This window comes from Cynara cardunculus, unplaced genomic scaffold (assembly GCF_001531365.2).
Source record: "Cynara cardunculus var. scolymus isolate 2C unplaced genomic scaffold, CcrdV1 Un_Scaffold_1595, whole genome shotgun sequence".
NCBI lineage: Eukaryota > Viridiplantae > Streptophyta > Magnoliopsida > Asterales > Asteraceae > Cynara > Cynara cardunculus.
In genome coordinates, this window is record NW_020200809.1 from 25,819 (window position 1) to 41,981 (window position 16,163).

The following is a 16,163-nucleotide window of genomic DNA, read 5'->3' on the forward strand; positions in this document are numbered from 1 at the left end:
TCCAAGAATAAAAAGACACAGGCTGATAGCAACAACTGTGTATGTGTTTTAATATATTAATTATTTTTCAAGCAAAAGATCGTTTGAGAAGCGTAATAAGAGATCTAGACCCTTGATCATCTTTAATCTCAAACTCACCCATGAATTGCATTTGAAACGGGAATTTATCTAGTGCATCTCATCTTAATATGCATCCAAGGGTGAAGATCCTTTCTTATGCTTCTCATCTTAACTCTCCTTCTTACCGGAATCCGAATCTTATTTTTCATGCGTTCTTATTATATATCAATTATTTTCAATAACATTCCCATTAATAAATATGGTAAAAATAAGAAAAACAAATGACAAAACCATACCCAACTTCCTTATTTTGAAGAACAACCACATGCTTAATTCTTGGTCCCATGGCAATAAACAATTCACCTGAATAATAAAGATGATTGCGTCAACAATATCATTACAAAAGATCATTACTTAACCCATCTGTAAGACTGTAACCATGGTCAAGGTTTACCAAATCTCCTGTAAATTTGCATAACCGGTTTCCTCAACCAGACAATCAATGGATATATGATTGAAAAGTTCAGACATTTGAATCTGTCACAAGAAAAATAGGGACTTCTTTATTCCAACCCATAAACCAAGTACATAATTTGGAGTAATGATAGAATTGACTGTAGCTATTCAGCAGCGCCTACACATCACATGGATATCCTGCACGAATTCAACATCTATGATTAGATTGAGAACGAAACTTTACGAATAAACAAACAAAACGATATAAAATGCAACTAGATTACAACTTCACGCGAGTCTACAGTTGATTTCATCATTTTTAGGTTCTTTCATCTATTAGCATGTTACCGTATATAGTTAATTATATACGAATTACAGTTAAGACAAAGGGTGAAACTTCAAACCAAAATAACCACCACTCATATTGTTTCCATTGTGATTGCTAAATACAAAACACTATGGCCATGGATTAGACTTAACTTCTTTTTCGTAATGGTAGTCGTCCCGGACGGCTTGCACACAACTCGACTAATCTCATGGGACCTAAAGATAACAACCACAAAAATTTCACTGTTATCCGGATCATGGTGTAAAGGGGAAATGGGTTCAGGAGAAGACTGAGAGATGGGCGAGAAGGTATGTGGTGAACCGGGCACGATCAGGTATTACAGGAGATGGAGAGATAGCACCATTATTGTTTTCCATGAAGATAATGACGTCAACATACACTAAGATGTATAAAAGAGTGCAAGCACGACTGATATTAAACAGTGAAGGATCAGTCTTGGAACCTACAAAGCCAAGGGTATGAAGAGCCTTGGAACGGCAGAGAAACCAAGCCCGTGGGGCCTGCTTGAGGCCGTAAATGGACTTGTGGAGTAGACAAACATGATCTGATGGTTGTGCGTCAATAAAGCCTGGAGGCTGCCCCATATAGACTGTTTCAGTAAGGTGGCCAAGAAGAAAAACATTTTGAATATCAAGTTGCGTGAGCGACCGTTTATGAGAAACCGCAAGAGATAAAACAACCCTGATGGTAGTGGTCTTGACAACAAGACTGAAGGTTTCGTGAAAATCAATGCCATGTTGTCGAAAACCTTTTGCAACGAGTCTCGCTTAGTAACGAGTGATGGCACCTGTCTTGTCCTGTTTTATCCTGTAAACCCACTTACAATCAACAACATTAGTATCATGAGCACGAGGAACTAGAAACCACGTGCCGATTTTAACAAGAGCGGAGTATTCCTCGGCCATAGCTTGACGTCACTCAGGAGATTTGTTGGCAATGGTAAATGAGATTGGTTCAATAGGTTGTAGTGGAGATGGTGGTAAGATTAGCTGAGTTATTGAAGGGAAACCGTTGTTTGGGGAAGGGTAGGAGGATGTTGTCTAGGAGGAGGCGGAGTGACGACAGAGAGGAGGAAGTGGATGATAATGGAGATGAACCAGTGATATCTAGATCATGCTGTAAAGGGGAAGTGGGTTCACGAGAAGACTGAGAGATGGGCAAGAAAGTATGTGGTGAACTAGGTGTATTACAGGAGGAGCGATAGCAGCATTATTGGCAAGCTTAAGCTAGTCATAAGTTATCAGCCCCACAACCATTTTTTAGCCGATGATAAGTTCTTTCTACCACAGAAGAAGTCATTGTTCCAGTCTCTCGCAGATGCAAAAGTTTTGTCAAAATTTGATCTCAAAGTCGGGTTTTGGCAATTAGGATTAAGACCTGATGACAGACCAAAAACTGCCTTCTGCATCCCAGACCATCACTACCGGTGGAAAGTAATGCCATTTGGGTTAAAACATGCTCCATCTGTCTTCCGAAAGGCAATGATAAGAATTTTGAACCTATTCTCAACAACAATGGTATACATCGATGATATCCTTCTGTAGAAAAATCTCGAATAGATCTACTCACTAAGTTTAAATAGTCAAGGAGCATGGAATCATGTTATCTGAAAAGAAAAGATAGAAATTGGAGTAAGTGCTACTAATTTTCTTGGTATGAAAATAATTGATGGGAAGTACCAACCATAGCCTCATATAGCTCAAGAACTGCACAAATTTTCGGGAATATTGACGTTACAAAAAAAAATTCAACAATTTCTTGGGCTAGTAAATTATATGGTAAATTTTTTGCCTAAATTATCGAGTCACACTGTGCACTTATTCCCCATGTTGAAGAAAAGTCCCCCCTTGGAGTGAAAAACAGACATTAGCTATACAGAAGATATAGCAGCTAGTTGATGTGATACCTCCTTCAAAGATTCCTACTGTTACTAACAAAAGAATCCTCCAGATTGAAGCAAGCGATGAGTAGTGGGGGGCATTCCTAATAGTTCAAGACAAAGCTGGTGTCGAAACAATTTGTGCATACAAAAGCGGAATGTTCAAAGATTCGGAGCAACACTATCACTCTACCTTCAAGGAAATCTTAGCAATCAAGAGAGGAAAAGAAAGATTCCAATTCTATCTAATCAGTCATGACTTCCAGATTGAAATGGATGTCTTCTTTTCCCACGCATGCTCCATTTTAAAAGGAAACTCCCGGAAGCCCAACTTTTGAGGTGGGCGAATTGTTCTCTCGATGGAAATTTATTGTGAAACACATCAAGAGGTCAGAAAATATTCTAGCAGATTTTCTGTCCAGATAGTTCACGAAGCCAAGGTCCTTCCAATGGTGTTCCTTGTTAAGAAAGCAAGCTCTTCTGGCTCGTTTACTCTAAACGCTTCTCAACCTCCGCAATAGATCAATCTAGTTGAAGATATCACAACTCCACCACAAGTTCTACCGGATGAGATAACAAAAACGATTGTCGACATTACCTTAAGAGAAATGTCTCAACTGAACTACGAAACGTTCTTCACTATCATGCTCAAGAAACATGATATCTTCATGAGAAACCTCCAATTCCATCCTGACTACCTTTTCCTCAATGTCTTCCATATCCATGACTTACATAGGTTCCCAAAGAAACACTTTGTTTTCTTTGGTATCTATTCGAGTCTCACACCATTGCGATATCCTTCAACTCTGCCAAACTACTCAACTACCTTTTCCAATGTCAGTTCGAGGGTCCACCCCAGGGGCATATAATGTATTTACCCTTCTCCAATGGTTCCTCCCAGCGCATCAATGGACTCAACGATTAGTTGTCTGCTATAAAACTTACGTTGTGGTCATGTTCAGAAGGCCCTGCTCCTTTTTACCACATATGGCTCTCCGTTAGCAACAATCATTGATCTACCACTCCCCACTGTCATTCATCCACAAATGGAATGATAATAACCCAGGCAGTAAATTCTTCAAGTTGTCCCATCCATAAAAGTATATGGAAACACGACAGATCTTGGCCATTGCTAACCTAGTAGATCCAGCATCAATCCCACAGCATATATGAACAATGAGAAACTCTAGTCTTCCGAACATCCAGTTTCTGTATCATGGGACGAAGCACTTGAACATTGGTTCCAGACTCATCTCTCGATGAAAATAAACACTTCCAATGATGAAGATTTCAAAGAAGAAGACGGACATTATGACTTGGGAGAAGAGCACTTTGATCCTTATGAAGACGATCGATCTCACCCTGACTCACGTCAGAAGTAATTACCATAGATTAATATTAATAATTGTCTCCACTAAAGGACAAAATAGTGATGTAAGCTTTAAGTCACTCTTATGTGATGTAATCGCTTAACTCATTTAGGTTGTATTAGCTAGTATTATTGCTTGCTTTTGTCATGCTTATGTAATGCTTATGCAAGGGTGCCTTTTCCTTACTTATAAAAAGGAAGGCTCCCCTTCATTTGTAGAGCATCCTTGAAAAGAACTAAAAGCTTCTTCCATATATGCTCTCTTGTTCTTAAGTTTAAGTTCATATTCATCATGCTCTCTCTTATTCTCGGTGACCATATCTCCTAGTCTGAGTTATCCATTAGCGATCCTAGTCTCCCGGTCTTGGGAATCACCCTTTTGAGGTATCAAAGCCACAAGCAGGGTAGTGCGTATAGACTTGTCCTTCACAAGAAAAAAAGTTGAGTGAATTCAAAGAAAACATTGTTATCTAAACAAAATTTCTGGACAAAAAGAAGATTTTTGGTGACTTTTGGAATGTAAAGAAACTTAGATAGACAAAAGGGTTTGTATGGTGAGTAAATGGTTGATGAGCCAATATGAAGTATAGGGAGTCCCTTACCATTACCAACATGGAGAGCGTCACTACCATGATAAGCTTCAGAGTTATCCATGCTTGCTAAATAAGGCGTAACATGACTGTTCGCTCCTGTGTCAAGAAACCATGAAGTTGATTCGGCAGATGGGGAGGCACAGCTTTTGGCAAAGTTAGCAGTCTGCCTAGGACGAATGTAGATGGATCACGATTAGGATACTATGATGGGAGGTGCCCAATATCACAGCGGTTACAAGTTCCGTATACTGTATTTTGATTGGATGCCCAGCTAAATTGGCGACCACCACATCCACGGCTGCTACCACGAGAAGTTCCACGACGACGATTACCACGGTTGTTGTGGGGCTGATGAGAACCATAAAAAGCTTGAGGGCCTGAAGTTGCAACAGGGATCAACGGGTAACCAAGTGTAGATGCAATGGAATTGATCTGAGTAGCAAGTTGTTGATTATGATAGACAAAAGGCTGTGACAAACCAGAATTACCGGTTGTAGTTGCAAAAACCAAAGAAACAGATGGAGTAGAGGCACGAGTTTTCCCAAACATGTAGTCATGGTCACTGAGAAGGGCATGAGGTTCATTGAAGGCAATCGGGAATTGACGTGCGGTGATGGTAGATTTAAGACGGGTTCGCCAATGGCAGCTAGAGTCCCAGAGCCCCTGGATGATGTATGAGGGGCATAGGCTCGTTCAAGGACAAGCCATACATCACAGGAAGTTTCACCCTGGACATGTCGAAAAGAGGCTTCAGAGATAGGGGAGATAATCAACATGCGAACGTGAGCATCCTTAGAAATCTAAATCGGGTAATTAGGGTTATCTTGTGGATCGGTGGTAGCCTTTGGATCGGAGGTGGTTGTGGTTGATGGTAGATGTTTGGATGGACACGGTATTGATCCATCTATATATCCAAATAGATTATTTGTGACAAAAAAGGGTTGAATCATTGTTTTCCAATAACCATAGTTTGTAGGAGTTAGGAAAAAGGCAAACTTGTGTAAATTGTGAGATTGTTTCTCCGGTGTTATGAAAGAGGGTATTAGAGCCATGACGTAATAATGTACCGTAAAAGAAAAGAAGACTGAAAATTAGGTTCCGGCAGCGGCAGCGGCAGCAGCAGTGGACAGCGGACGGCAGATTCCAGCGACAGCAGCGGCAGCGGACGGTCAGATTAACAGAGGTGGCGGCAGCGGCAGCAGACGATCAGCCTTGTAGTGGCATGACCAAGAGGGCAGGTAGGGTCTTGGTAACTTGGCTCTGATACCAAGATAAACCACAAGGGTTTTGTGTATTGATTTGATATGTAACCTAATTACAGTCGGTCTCTATATATAGAGATACTAATTACATAGGAGTGCCCTCTATATTATACTAATTGCACTTAAGTACATTCAGTCTGGATTCTCTTTTTGAAGACGACGAAACGAGAAACTCAAGAAGACGATGAAGGACAAAATTGCAGAAATACCAGCGCTAATCTAAAAAATCTCCACCAGGATTCCTTTGAAGGTCGTGAACCGCAATACCACCGCTATACCGGCGTGATTAACAACATAGTATAGAAGACGTGACCAAAATCATCTCAACCCCAATTGACCCTTCACTTTTTGTTTCCTCCCAGTTCCATTTGTTCCCTAGGGATGCATTTGGTATGCGGACGGGACTAAGCAGAACTGGACTAGACAAGCGAGAATGAGGTTGGCAGGTGAAATAATTTTCCAAGGTTTCAAGGTTTTACCAGTCTTGTCCTATCTTTTTAAATGGTTAGTTTAGTAATTTACCAGTCTTTTCCTATCTTCTTTGATTTTTGTTTCATCTATTTGGATGAGACAAAAAAATTGCATTTTAGGTCCACTAAGTCCTGTCCAGTCTCAGTCTAATGTTGCACCAAACGTGAGACAACAAGTGTCTGTTCTGTTACATCATGTTCGGTCCTGCATTAAAAATGTACATGGCCATATATCATGTTTCAAAATAACAATTATTGGTTTTCTTGAGTGATTGAGCTTCTGTATTTATTCTGTCTAAAATTATCATTTAATGGCACAAATAAAATCTGTAGCATTGAATTGTGTATATAATGTACAACACTAGATTACAAAATGCGACTACACACCCACATAACCAAAACTAGGCTACATCTACTCCCAGCCAGTAACCACACCATGAATATTGTATACCAGGACTGGTCCGGCAGAGAAATGACCTCAAATGAGATTTCAATTCGGAAAATGACCTAATTTTTTTTTTTGCAAGATTGACCTTCAAAATGTATTATTCCGAAAATACCCTTAATGATTAGCAACGGTGTATGACGATGAGAAGGCCCTAGAAGGTTGTTCTTCAACGTAAAATCTGGTAAAAATGGTAAAAACTCATAAAAGCCATAATCTAATGAAATCATAAGAAAGAAGGTTGTTCGTCTTCATACATATTTGTTCTTCATCGTAGTATAAATTTGTTGATGTTCTGTTACAAAAACAAAGATGGAGTGCAGTGGCATAAAATGTTGTTCTTCTTATGTTACTGAAACACAGGATAGTAAGGAGAAAATCGAGTTTGTAGAAAAATATGAATCGGGTTTTGGAAGATAAAAATGAACGAAAGAACAAGAAGAATTCACCAACAGGGTGAAGAGACTATTTCTTCGTTGTCTTGTGCTACCAAAGAAGTCACGAGAAATTTTGCGGAATCTTCTATGTTTGAAAAGAAGGGCTGGTATGGGGAAGAGGAAGGGTGGTATTGGGAAAGAAAGGGTTCCAGGTACCAGGAAGGGCTAGTATGGGAAAGGGCTTAGGCGGGATGTAGTTATATATTTCGAGAACGATGATTTTGGTCAATTACGAGACACTTGGTCGTATATGAGGCTAAGGGTAGTTTAGCCATTTACATGGTGCAAGATAGATGGAGGTCATTTCCGGAACACGAGTTTCAGGGTAGGTTGTTGTGCAAATTTATTCTACTTGAAAGATACTATCAGCAGTCAAAAACAATCAATAAGACGAATGTTTATTGCATTTAAGTGAATGTATATAGGCAAACATTCACCCTACAACAATGACAAGGATATAAAGTAAAATTTAAGAGGTAACAAGGGTGCATTTTCCAAATTATACTTACAGAGAAGCAATCACAAAGCTGAAGAAGAAGTCCGCTCAGCCACTGCTGGTAACCATTCTTTGAAAAATGTTTGGGAGTCTATATCCGCATGACTTAAGGCCCCAAGGGGGGTGACAGTTATCTGAAATAGGATGCAACTTAGATAATTAACGAATGGGTGATCTTGCTAAATATCTTCCAAACGAGTAAAGAAAGGTACACACGAATCCTTCTTTAAGATAACAGTAATCCGTTTCACCATCTTCCACCTGGCCTCCCTTGACCTGAAAACAAGCATAATACTCTTATAAACAAAGTTTATGTGGTGAAACTAAAAACCAAAAAAAAGAACATTGCAAATTGCAAAACCCTAGTCGCATCAAACGATGATGTTTCTCGAAAAATAGACAAAGCTGAGTGATATAGAGGCCAAACCAAACAAGGCCAGTATATATGCTCCTGCCGGGGGGGGGGGGGGGGGGGGGGGGATACTCAGACCTGACGTCAAGCCAAAAGAATAGAGATACAGGACATAACATTTGTTTGAAATTTCTCTATCATATCTATGTCAACTTATTTTTGCATTCTCAGGTCCACTTCAAGTCAACGACATCAAATTCTCTAATGTAAAATATAATATGTTAAATGTGATGGATTTCATAAGCTATTTAAATCCTATAACAATGTAACTGCAATGACTAGGAAAACCGATGAGAGAGATACTACAAGATCCTGTTTGTTACCCACAAATGGGTGATCTTTGAGTTATGCAAAAACTGACTAGCCACACTCACAACATATGTTATGTTTTGGGTTATGTTTTGTATCCAGTGATTCTTAATTCAACAAATCACAATAATTATAAAAAATGGAAATATGAAATGTGCTCAAGGAAGTGCAAGATAAGAGAGGATTTGTTGCCAACTCAAGAATCTTAGCAAAAGCGTTAAATATCTTCACTAACAAATAAGGAATGGATGGATTTTTAGATGCTGTAATAGTTCTGAATTACCTCCCATTACAAGATTTTTCATTTTATGATAAAACTGATACTGAATAAATGTTCATTACAGTATTTAGCTACAAGTAAGGACCACACACCTCTCTCCTGAATAAAAGGTGTTCTTGTGAAACACCTGTAGCATCAGGATTTGATGCTACTGAATTTGGCTCCATCGTCATTGTGGATAACATATGTCCACCTTGGGCGGCATCAGAAGAAACTTGCTTCCAACCCATTTTGATGATACTGTTTCCTTGGTTGGTCAGCTTATAACCCTGTTTAAAGAACACATAAGATGCTCCACATTCTTTATGAGAACAACATTACATGTTATCCAAATATTTAGGTCAAGATTCTGAACTGAAACTAAATAGTGAAAAAAGGCAACACAAATCTTTTCTACCTTGCAGTTCTGTAAAATTATGCATTCACTAAATTTCCCAAAAGTGTTGACTAGTATGGCTCAGATTTTCTGGCATGGCAGTATCCTATATAACACCGGGTCTAATCCTGAAGATATATTTGAAATGCCTCTGTATATACATATTTATTAAACATACTTGTTATTTACTATTTGCACATGATTTGAAGCACCTGTCTTTGCAACAAAAAATTTGATGTAGGCAGAAGATGCAAGAGAGTCAAAGAGTCTTCAGTTATGATAAATTCAATGGAAACATATTTTTACAAGAACATTTTCAACTCACCTTATGATTCAAAATATCTGTGGGTAGATCTACATTCAGAAAACATTTCTGAGGATATGTTTTATTCTTGATCTCAACAAGAATGGCATTTATGATGGGTAAGCAAGCCTCAGCAGCCAGTGTGAAGTTGTTGATACTGCTCGTACCCCCAACCCTGTCAATAACCCAAGTAAACAATGAAGATCATCATCTTTCTTATATTGGACCACCACATATTACCTTATGTCTGCACATGGGAAGCAATGATATAACATAGAAAGGTTACTATTTCCTCATTGGCTGCGTCAGTCACAGAACATGTTACACCTCATTAATAGCTAAAAGGTTCTTGTCCCACTTCCCAGTACAACCTTTGTCAATGAAAGTCGAAGTACTCCATTGTAGGATTCGAGATGCATTTTCTCTTTTGGGCATCAGTTATTGACTGAAATGTCTTTAATTTGAAACGAATAAATATTTAAATTAGTACCAAATTGTGCATAGTTTCATAATAGTGCATTCCTAGGAAATCCTGTGTCTTTCGTTTTTGGATAAAAAGTGCATCAAGTTTCCATGTTAAAATCTTCCAGTAAACTCATAATGTATCTAGTTTGGAATGTTTGACATGTGCTGCTTTGATAGATCAGTAGTTCTCAATTATGCACGCAGACAATCATATTGTTACATACTCGAGGGTAGATGCTGCCTTGCAGCACCAACAATTTTCAATCCCCACCAACTGGAACTAGGTCTATTTTCATGCTGCCCATTCATATTCCAATTCATGTGTGAGTAAATCTAGCTGTTCCTCAAATCCTGGTAATAGGATAGGCTCCACCAATGTTACATCTAATTCACCCTGTGTTTGTCCTGCACATCCCATCTTTCCTACAATCTTAGGCTTCTTGGCCGATAAAAAGAACCTAACGGTACTGTATTCCTACTTATTGAAATTTTCAGGAACTCGGAATGTATCCATTGATTAGAACATAATCTGGATCACAAGAGTTCATCTGTTTCACACATTGATGAAACAAGTGGCATATTTCAGTGGTTTGGGTATAACGAATGTCCATTATTGGTTAAGGGGTCCTTCTCTTACAAATCCAAAGAAGTAACAAAATTTTCCTTTGTTACAGATCTGTTCTGTGAGTTGTCAGTTGGGAAAACTCACCCACATTGCTGCTGTGTGTTTTAATTAGAGCTATTTAGTTTGTCTAGAGTATAAATACTATGTTACATTTGTTGATGATGACTCACATTTGGGTTTATTTATTAAAATCATGGTGTGAATTTTTCCATAATTTGTGTGCCTATTTTTAAATCATCATGGTTCTACATTGCAACGAAGATGGTCACATTCCACTCACTCTCTGATATCCCTCTACACATGTTCCATTGTCTCCAAAATTACTGGGCATGTCTGCTTCGTCCATAATTCTCTTCTGTTGGAACCAGGCTTGATCCTAAAGTGTGGCATTGTTGGATATCCTATATCAAGAAAAAATTAGGGGTTTGAGGCACTACAATTCTACCCTGAAGCAGATAAATTGCTTCTGTTAGTTTCCCATTTTGATATTACCCTATTCCAATGCATAAAGGCAATCGTATAAGCAACCCACCAGAATACCTGCATATACTGCCACATCCACTGGTATATATAAAACTACTAATAAAAATTAAATAAATTATAGCAAGGAACGTGAACTCCCATGCTGGTACAGAGCTATGCAAAAGGAGATGTCACATTTTGGTTTCAAAATACCTCCACATTCAATAACACTTTAAAGGTTAAAGATGGGTAAGCATCAAAGCTTCATCCTCATGGCTCAACATTAAAAAAAGTTTCAAAATACCTCACATTCAATAACACTCTAAAGGTTAGTTTTGGAAGTACTACAAACTACTAGAACGATCTTTAACTAATATATACCAACAAGAGCTCAACATTAAAAAAAGAAAGGACAAAAAAGAACTTTGAGCGGACTATGTTAATAAACAACATCAATTGATTTTACACACAACTTGGATATGAAGTGAGCAAGTAACACTTATTATCCATGTTTCCTTTTGAATCCGTGCTAATCCCCTCTACTAAATGTATGCAAAGGGTCAAAAGCCAAATTTCATTGTAATACCAACATATCTATAGGAATAAATTTACATACCAATCATATGATATTGAGACAGATGGTAAACCATAGAAAAAGGCCTCTCGAGCACCTGCCACTGTCCCCGAGTAAACACTGCATTTCAAGAAGCTCTAGTTAAAAAAGTGACGACCAAAGAGTCTGCACTATCTCATCAAGCCACATACATACAATAAACAAAATAAGGGATGAGGGAGAAAAAGAAGAACAAAATAGCTAGCAGCAGTGACCACTTAGGTTAGAAAAGTTATTGAAAAAACATTGCCACCCAAATAGCATGTCTGGAGAAGCCAAGTCAATAAAATTATTTAGCAATGGCCGGACAAGTATTTAAACACAAATACAGAAGCATAAGATCATTAACTCACATAAAATAGACGGATTTGCTTGGAAGTTAAGGCTTAAACACTTCTGTTTTCAGCTTATATTTTATTTCAAATGCAAACAGAGTTGGTAATTTGTGTTGGTCAATAAACTTAAAACGTATTTGGCAAGTAAAAGTAGGAATCATTTGTTACTGGGTTTCAAAATCTCAACCTCATTAAAGTCAAAATGGTCAAGGCACATCGGCTTTGTTTTTGGAAATTGTAAAAACATCAACATTAAGCTCACGACTTGTAACTGTCAATTACAAAATGTAGTAAATATATGGTTGGTTCTCTGAAAATGACGACATATGTCAAACACTGTTTCCTGTAATAGTAAAAACAAACAATAAAAACCTTGCCAGATAAGGCATTAAAAGTTATATTTACTGGCAAGGATGAATGCAATCAGACAAGGAAATCATATAACATGGAATCTGTACTAACATGTGATAACCACAGTTGCTCCCCATATTTATGCCACTTAATACCTGTAGAGAGTAAGTGAAACAAATCAGAAAGTTTTATATAATATAACAGAATATGCATCAAATTTTCTAGAATTATACAGCATTCATGATTCAGACCCCAACACAAGAACTATATCAAAAAGTAGGCATCTAATAAGCATATCACAGACAATGATCATAAATGATATTTGTTCGTAAGTCAAAAATGAATCCAAGTTGATGCCCAACAAGGCAATAAAACATATGTCATTCATAACAAAATAATAGAAAAAGAAAAACCAAAACCCTATCTCGATGCATAAACAAAGCAGATTAGAAGCCACCAGCCCCGTCCTCTTCCATATCCAAATAGAGTGGAAACATAAAACCAGAGATCCACACAGAAGTGACTTCCTGTTGTTGGAAATAATGTCCAATGTCACAAGTGAATTTAGTAAATAAATTCCATAAGCCTATCGAGGCTACACACTTAGCCTAAATTGGAAAGTAGAAAACCTTGGGGACTGATTTTGTTAATTGTTAATAGTTAACAATTAATTAGTAAATAATAGTTTAATAATTTATTTTGATAAATTATTAATTATTAATTAACTAAATGATTAGTTAATTGCTAATGGGTTTTAAATATGCTTAAAGAGGCTTTAGAAGCTCGTTAGGGATTTAAGCCCAAATCATGGGTATTTAAACCTAACTAACTTAGAGATAAGTACATAATCAAAACTCTAAGCAATAATCGTCCCTCCCTCCTCTCTCTCTCTCCCATCTACAGCCAAACTCAACCCCAAGGGGTTCTTGAGGTCGATTTTGGTGCTCCAAGTGAGAAGGTTTCTTGTTCCGGTTTACGGCTTCGTGTGCGGACTGGTAGAGGGATTCTACGTTGGATCCTTAATCGTTTTGATCTACAATCGAGGTACATTTGTAGATCTTATTTGTTGCTTTGATTACATAAACGTGTTCCTCGGTTTCGCTATTACGTTTCATGCTTCCGCATTTTTCGAATTTATATACATATGGGTTTTAAAGTGATAAAAATCAATCATTTATGTTTTTTTGTTTTCCCCAATGTCGTTGGTTCATTGTATGGGTTCTTTGGATAATTTTGGCATGAAAATTATGCAAGAAATTGATACAATGTGTTTATAAAATTTTATGGTTATTAAAGGATTTTAATGACATAAAAGTTTATAAACAAGGATTATAATTTTATGTCTATTTAATTTTGTTGATAATATTAATCACAACATTGTTTAGAAACATGTTTTGACACAATCATGTTTGCAACAATTAATAAAACTGTCGCGAAAGCTGAAAGTTTTATTTAAAGAGTAAAATAGTGCTGTTTGCGACGCTTTTACAAAGCTGTTTTAAAAACTGTCGCTAAAAGCTGTCAAAATCTATTTTAATCTTTATTGTTGCTGTTTTTCGCGACGCTTTTGTGCTGTCACGAAAATTGCTGTTTTTATGCATGGAACCGGTTATGGTTTGCCTTGACTCGACCTTTGGTTGTTTTAATTTTGGTTGGTTGTTCCGGTTATGTATTTTAGTTATTTAATTTTGGTTATGTAATTTTTGCGCGACCTGCATGTCGTTTATTTAATTCCTTGTAATTGTACTAGATAGGAATTATAGGATTATATATTAGATTAAATTTTGTAACTAAAATTTCCGGAGGCCAAAGATTGGAGATCATGAAGATGGAGTCGAGACGGGCTTTTCAATCAAGTTTGGAGATGTCATTTTGAGTGGGAGTCTTTTTGGTTCCATGATTATCCCTAGATTGACCGTGTTTTCTCGATATTGGCTTATCGAAAAACACATAGGTTCAAGGCAAGCGTACCGTTATTTTGCATTGTGGTTGTGTATTTTCATGTCATGTGATCATTGGTTGAAAGTTTTTTTTTCAAAGATAAAAATAAACAAATAATTATTTCGTTAAAAGTTAACGGGCAAATAATTTAAAATTAATTTGTTTTAAAATTGTTTAAAAACAAATTGTCGTGTTTTCAAAGTTGAATAGTTTGACTTTGACGGTATTGGCAAAATTTGTAGTTTTAAATAGGTATTTAAATATTTTGCCAAAGTTTAATCAAATAATTTTGATTAAATATAAAACAAAACCACGTTTTATAAAAACGTAAATCTTATGCTATCAATAATAAACACGCACGAGTTCTATTTTGGCTTCCGGCGCGGCTAGCACTTAAGTCAACGCGTCGGTGAGCCATTTTAGGAAAGTTGATGTGACATTCGCGATAACCCAAGAATCTTGGGCCGGATATCACGTCTTTATTCTTGGACGATTTACTATCCTAACTTATGATCTGCGGCGAACCCGTCACGAGAAGGAATAAGCGTAGAGGGGATTAAACATGCCAAATTGACATAGAGATGAAATTGATAATACTATCTACCTAAATAGCTTCTTGGTGCGAAATACGGCAAACCTCTTCGCAACTTGAAGTGAAATATGGATCTTAGCCTTCTCAATATAAGTTCTTGGGTAATTATTTTTTAAGGAATTTTCAAAATCACTAAACTTGAACTTTGTTTTAATAGGTGGATCCAAATACACCAAATCCTCCTCCATAAAATTTCCCACTACTATGCATTCTCTCCAAAGAAAATCTAAATGGTTCAAACTTCCTTGACTGGAATCGGAACTTGAGAATAGCTCTCAAATACGATAAGAAACATCGTGTCATTGAAGAAGCTCCCCCTGAAGCCCGTCCTGCAGAGTGTACTAGGACCGAACAGACTGAATATGACGAGCGTTGTCATGAGTCAGTCGAAGTCGCGTGCATGATGTTGGCGACCATGGTTCTAGAACTCCAAAAGAATTTTGAGAATCTTGGGGCGTTCGACATGATTAACCAGCTTAAGAAAATGTTCCAAAAGCAGGCTAGACATGAGCGCTATGAGACTGTTAAGGCCCTAATGGGATGCAAGCTTAAGGAAGAAACGAGCGTCAGTGTGCACGTACTTAAAATGAAGGCACACATTGACCAACTTGAGGGACTTGGATTTCCAATCAGTCAGGAATTGTCTATCGACATCATCCTAAATTCGATGACCGAGTCATATGCGCAGTTCATCCTGAACTACAATATGAATAATTCAGAAAAGACCATCATGGAGCTGTATGGCATGCTTAAGACCACCAAGTCTAACATGGACAAGGCAAAAGGCTCTAGCTCATTTTTTCCTGTCCTAGCCATCAGAGAAGGAGGTGTTAAGAGGAAACGAGGAAACCACTCCAAAGGTAAAGGGAAGATTGTTGTTGACCCTAAACTGAAGGGGAAGAGTATTGCTCAATCTGAGACACCACCTACAAAGTCTAAGGAGGATGTTGTATGCTTTCATTGCAAGGAAAAGGGTCATTGGAAGCGAAACTGCCCGAAGTATCTTGATGAGCTTAAGAAGCTAAAGACCAATCAAGTTGGTCCATCTGGTACGTTTTTGATTGAGCTCCATAGTACTTCTACTTCTGACGCCTGGTTGTTAGACACTGGGTGTGGTTCACACATATGTTCAAATGTGCTGGGATTAAGAAGTAGAAAACTGAGACGAGGAGAGCTTAACCTGATCATGGGAAACATCAATCAATTTGTTGTTGAAAGGATCGGCATTTTTGATTTGAAGCTCTCAAATGGTCTCACTTTGGAACTATTAGATTGTTGCTAT

The 16,163-nt window shown here is 37.6% G+C and overlaps 1 protein-coding gene across 1 annotated transcript in view; it reads right to left on the minus strand.

Annotated features, from left to right (window-relative positions):
* Nucleotides 1–405: 405 nt before the first annotated feature.
* LOC112502573 (5'-nucleotidase SurE) overlaps nt 406–16,163 on the minus strand; it is a 32,978-nt gene continuing 17,220 nt past the window's right edge. The window contains exons 4-10 of the mRNA XM_025106524.1: nt 12,460–12,503; nt 11,666–11,743; nt 9,519–9,672; nt 8,910–9,086; nt 8,033–8,092; nt 7,830–7,950; nt 406–714 (exon numbers count right to left, since the gene is read on the minus strand). Of these exons, the coding sequence (XP_024962292.1) occupies nt 7,840–7,950; nt 8,033–8,092; nt 8,910–9,086; nt 9,519–9,672; nt 11,666–11,743; nt 12,460–12,503 (624 nt within the window). The 3' untranslated portion in view covers nt 406–714; nt 7,830–7,839. The remainder of the gene's footprint in view (nt 715–7,829; nt 7,951–8,032; nt 8,093–8,909; nt 9,087–9,518; nt 9,673–11,665; nt 11,744–12,459; nt 12,504–16,163) is intronic.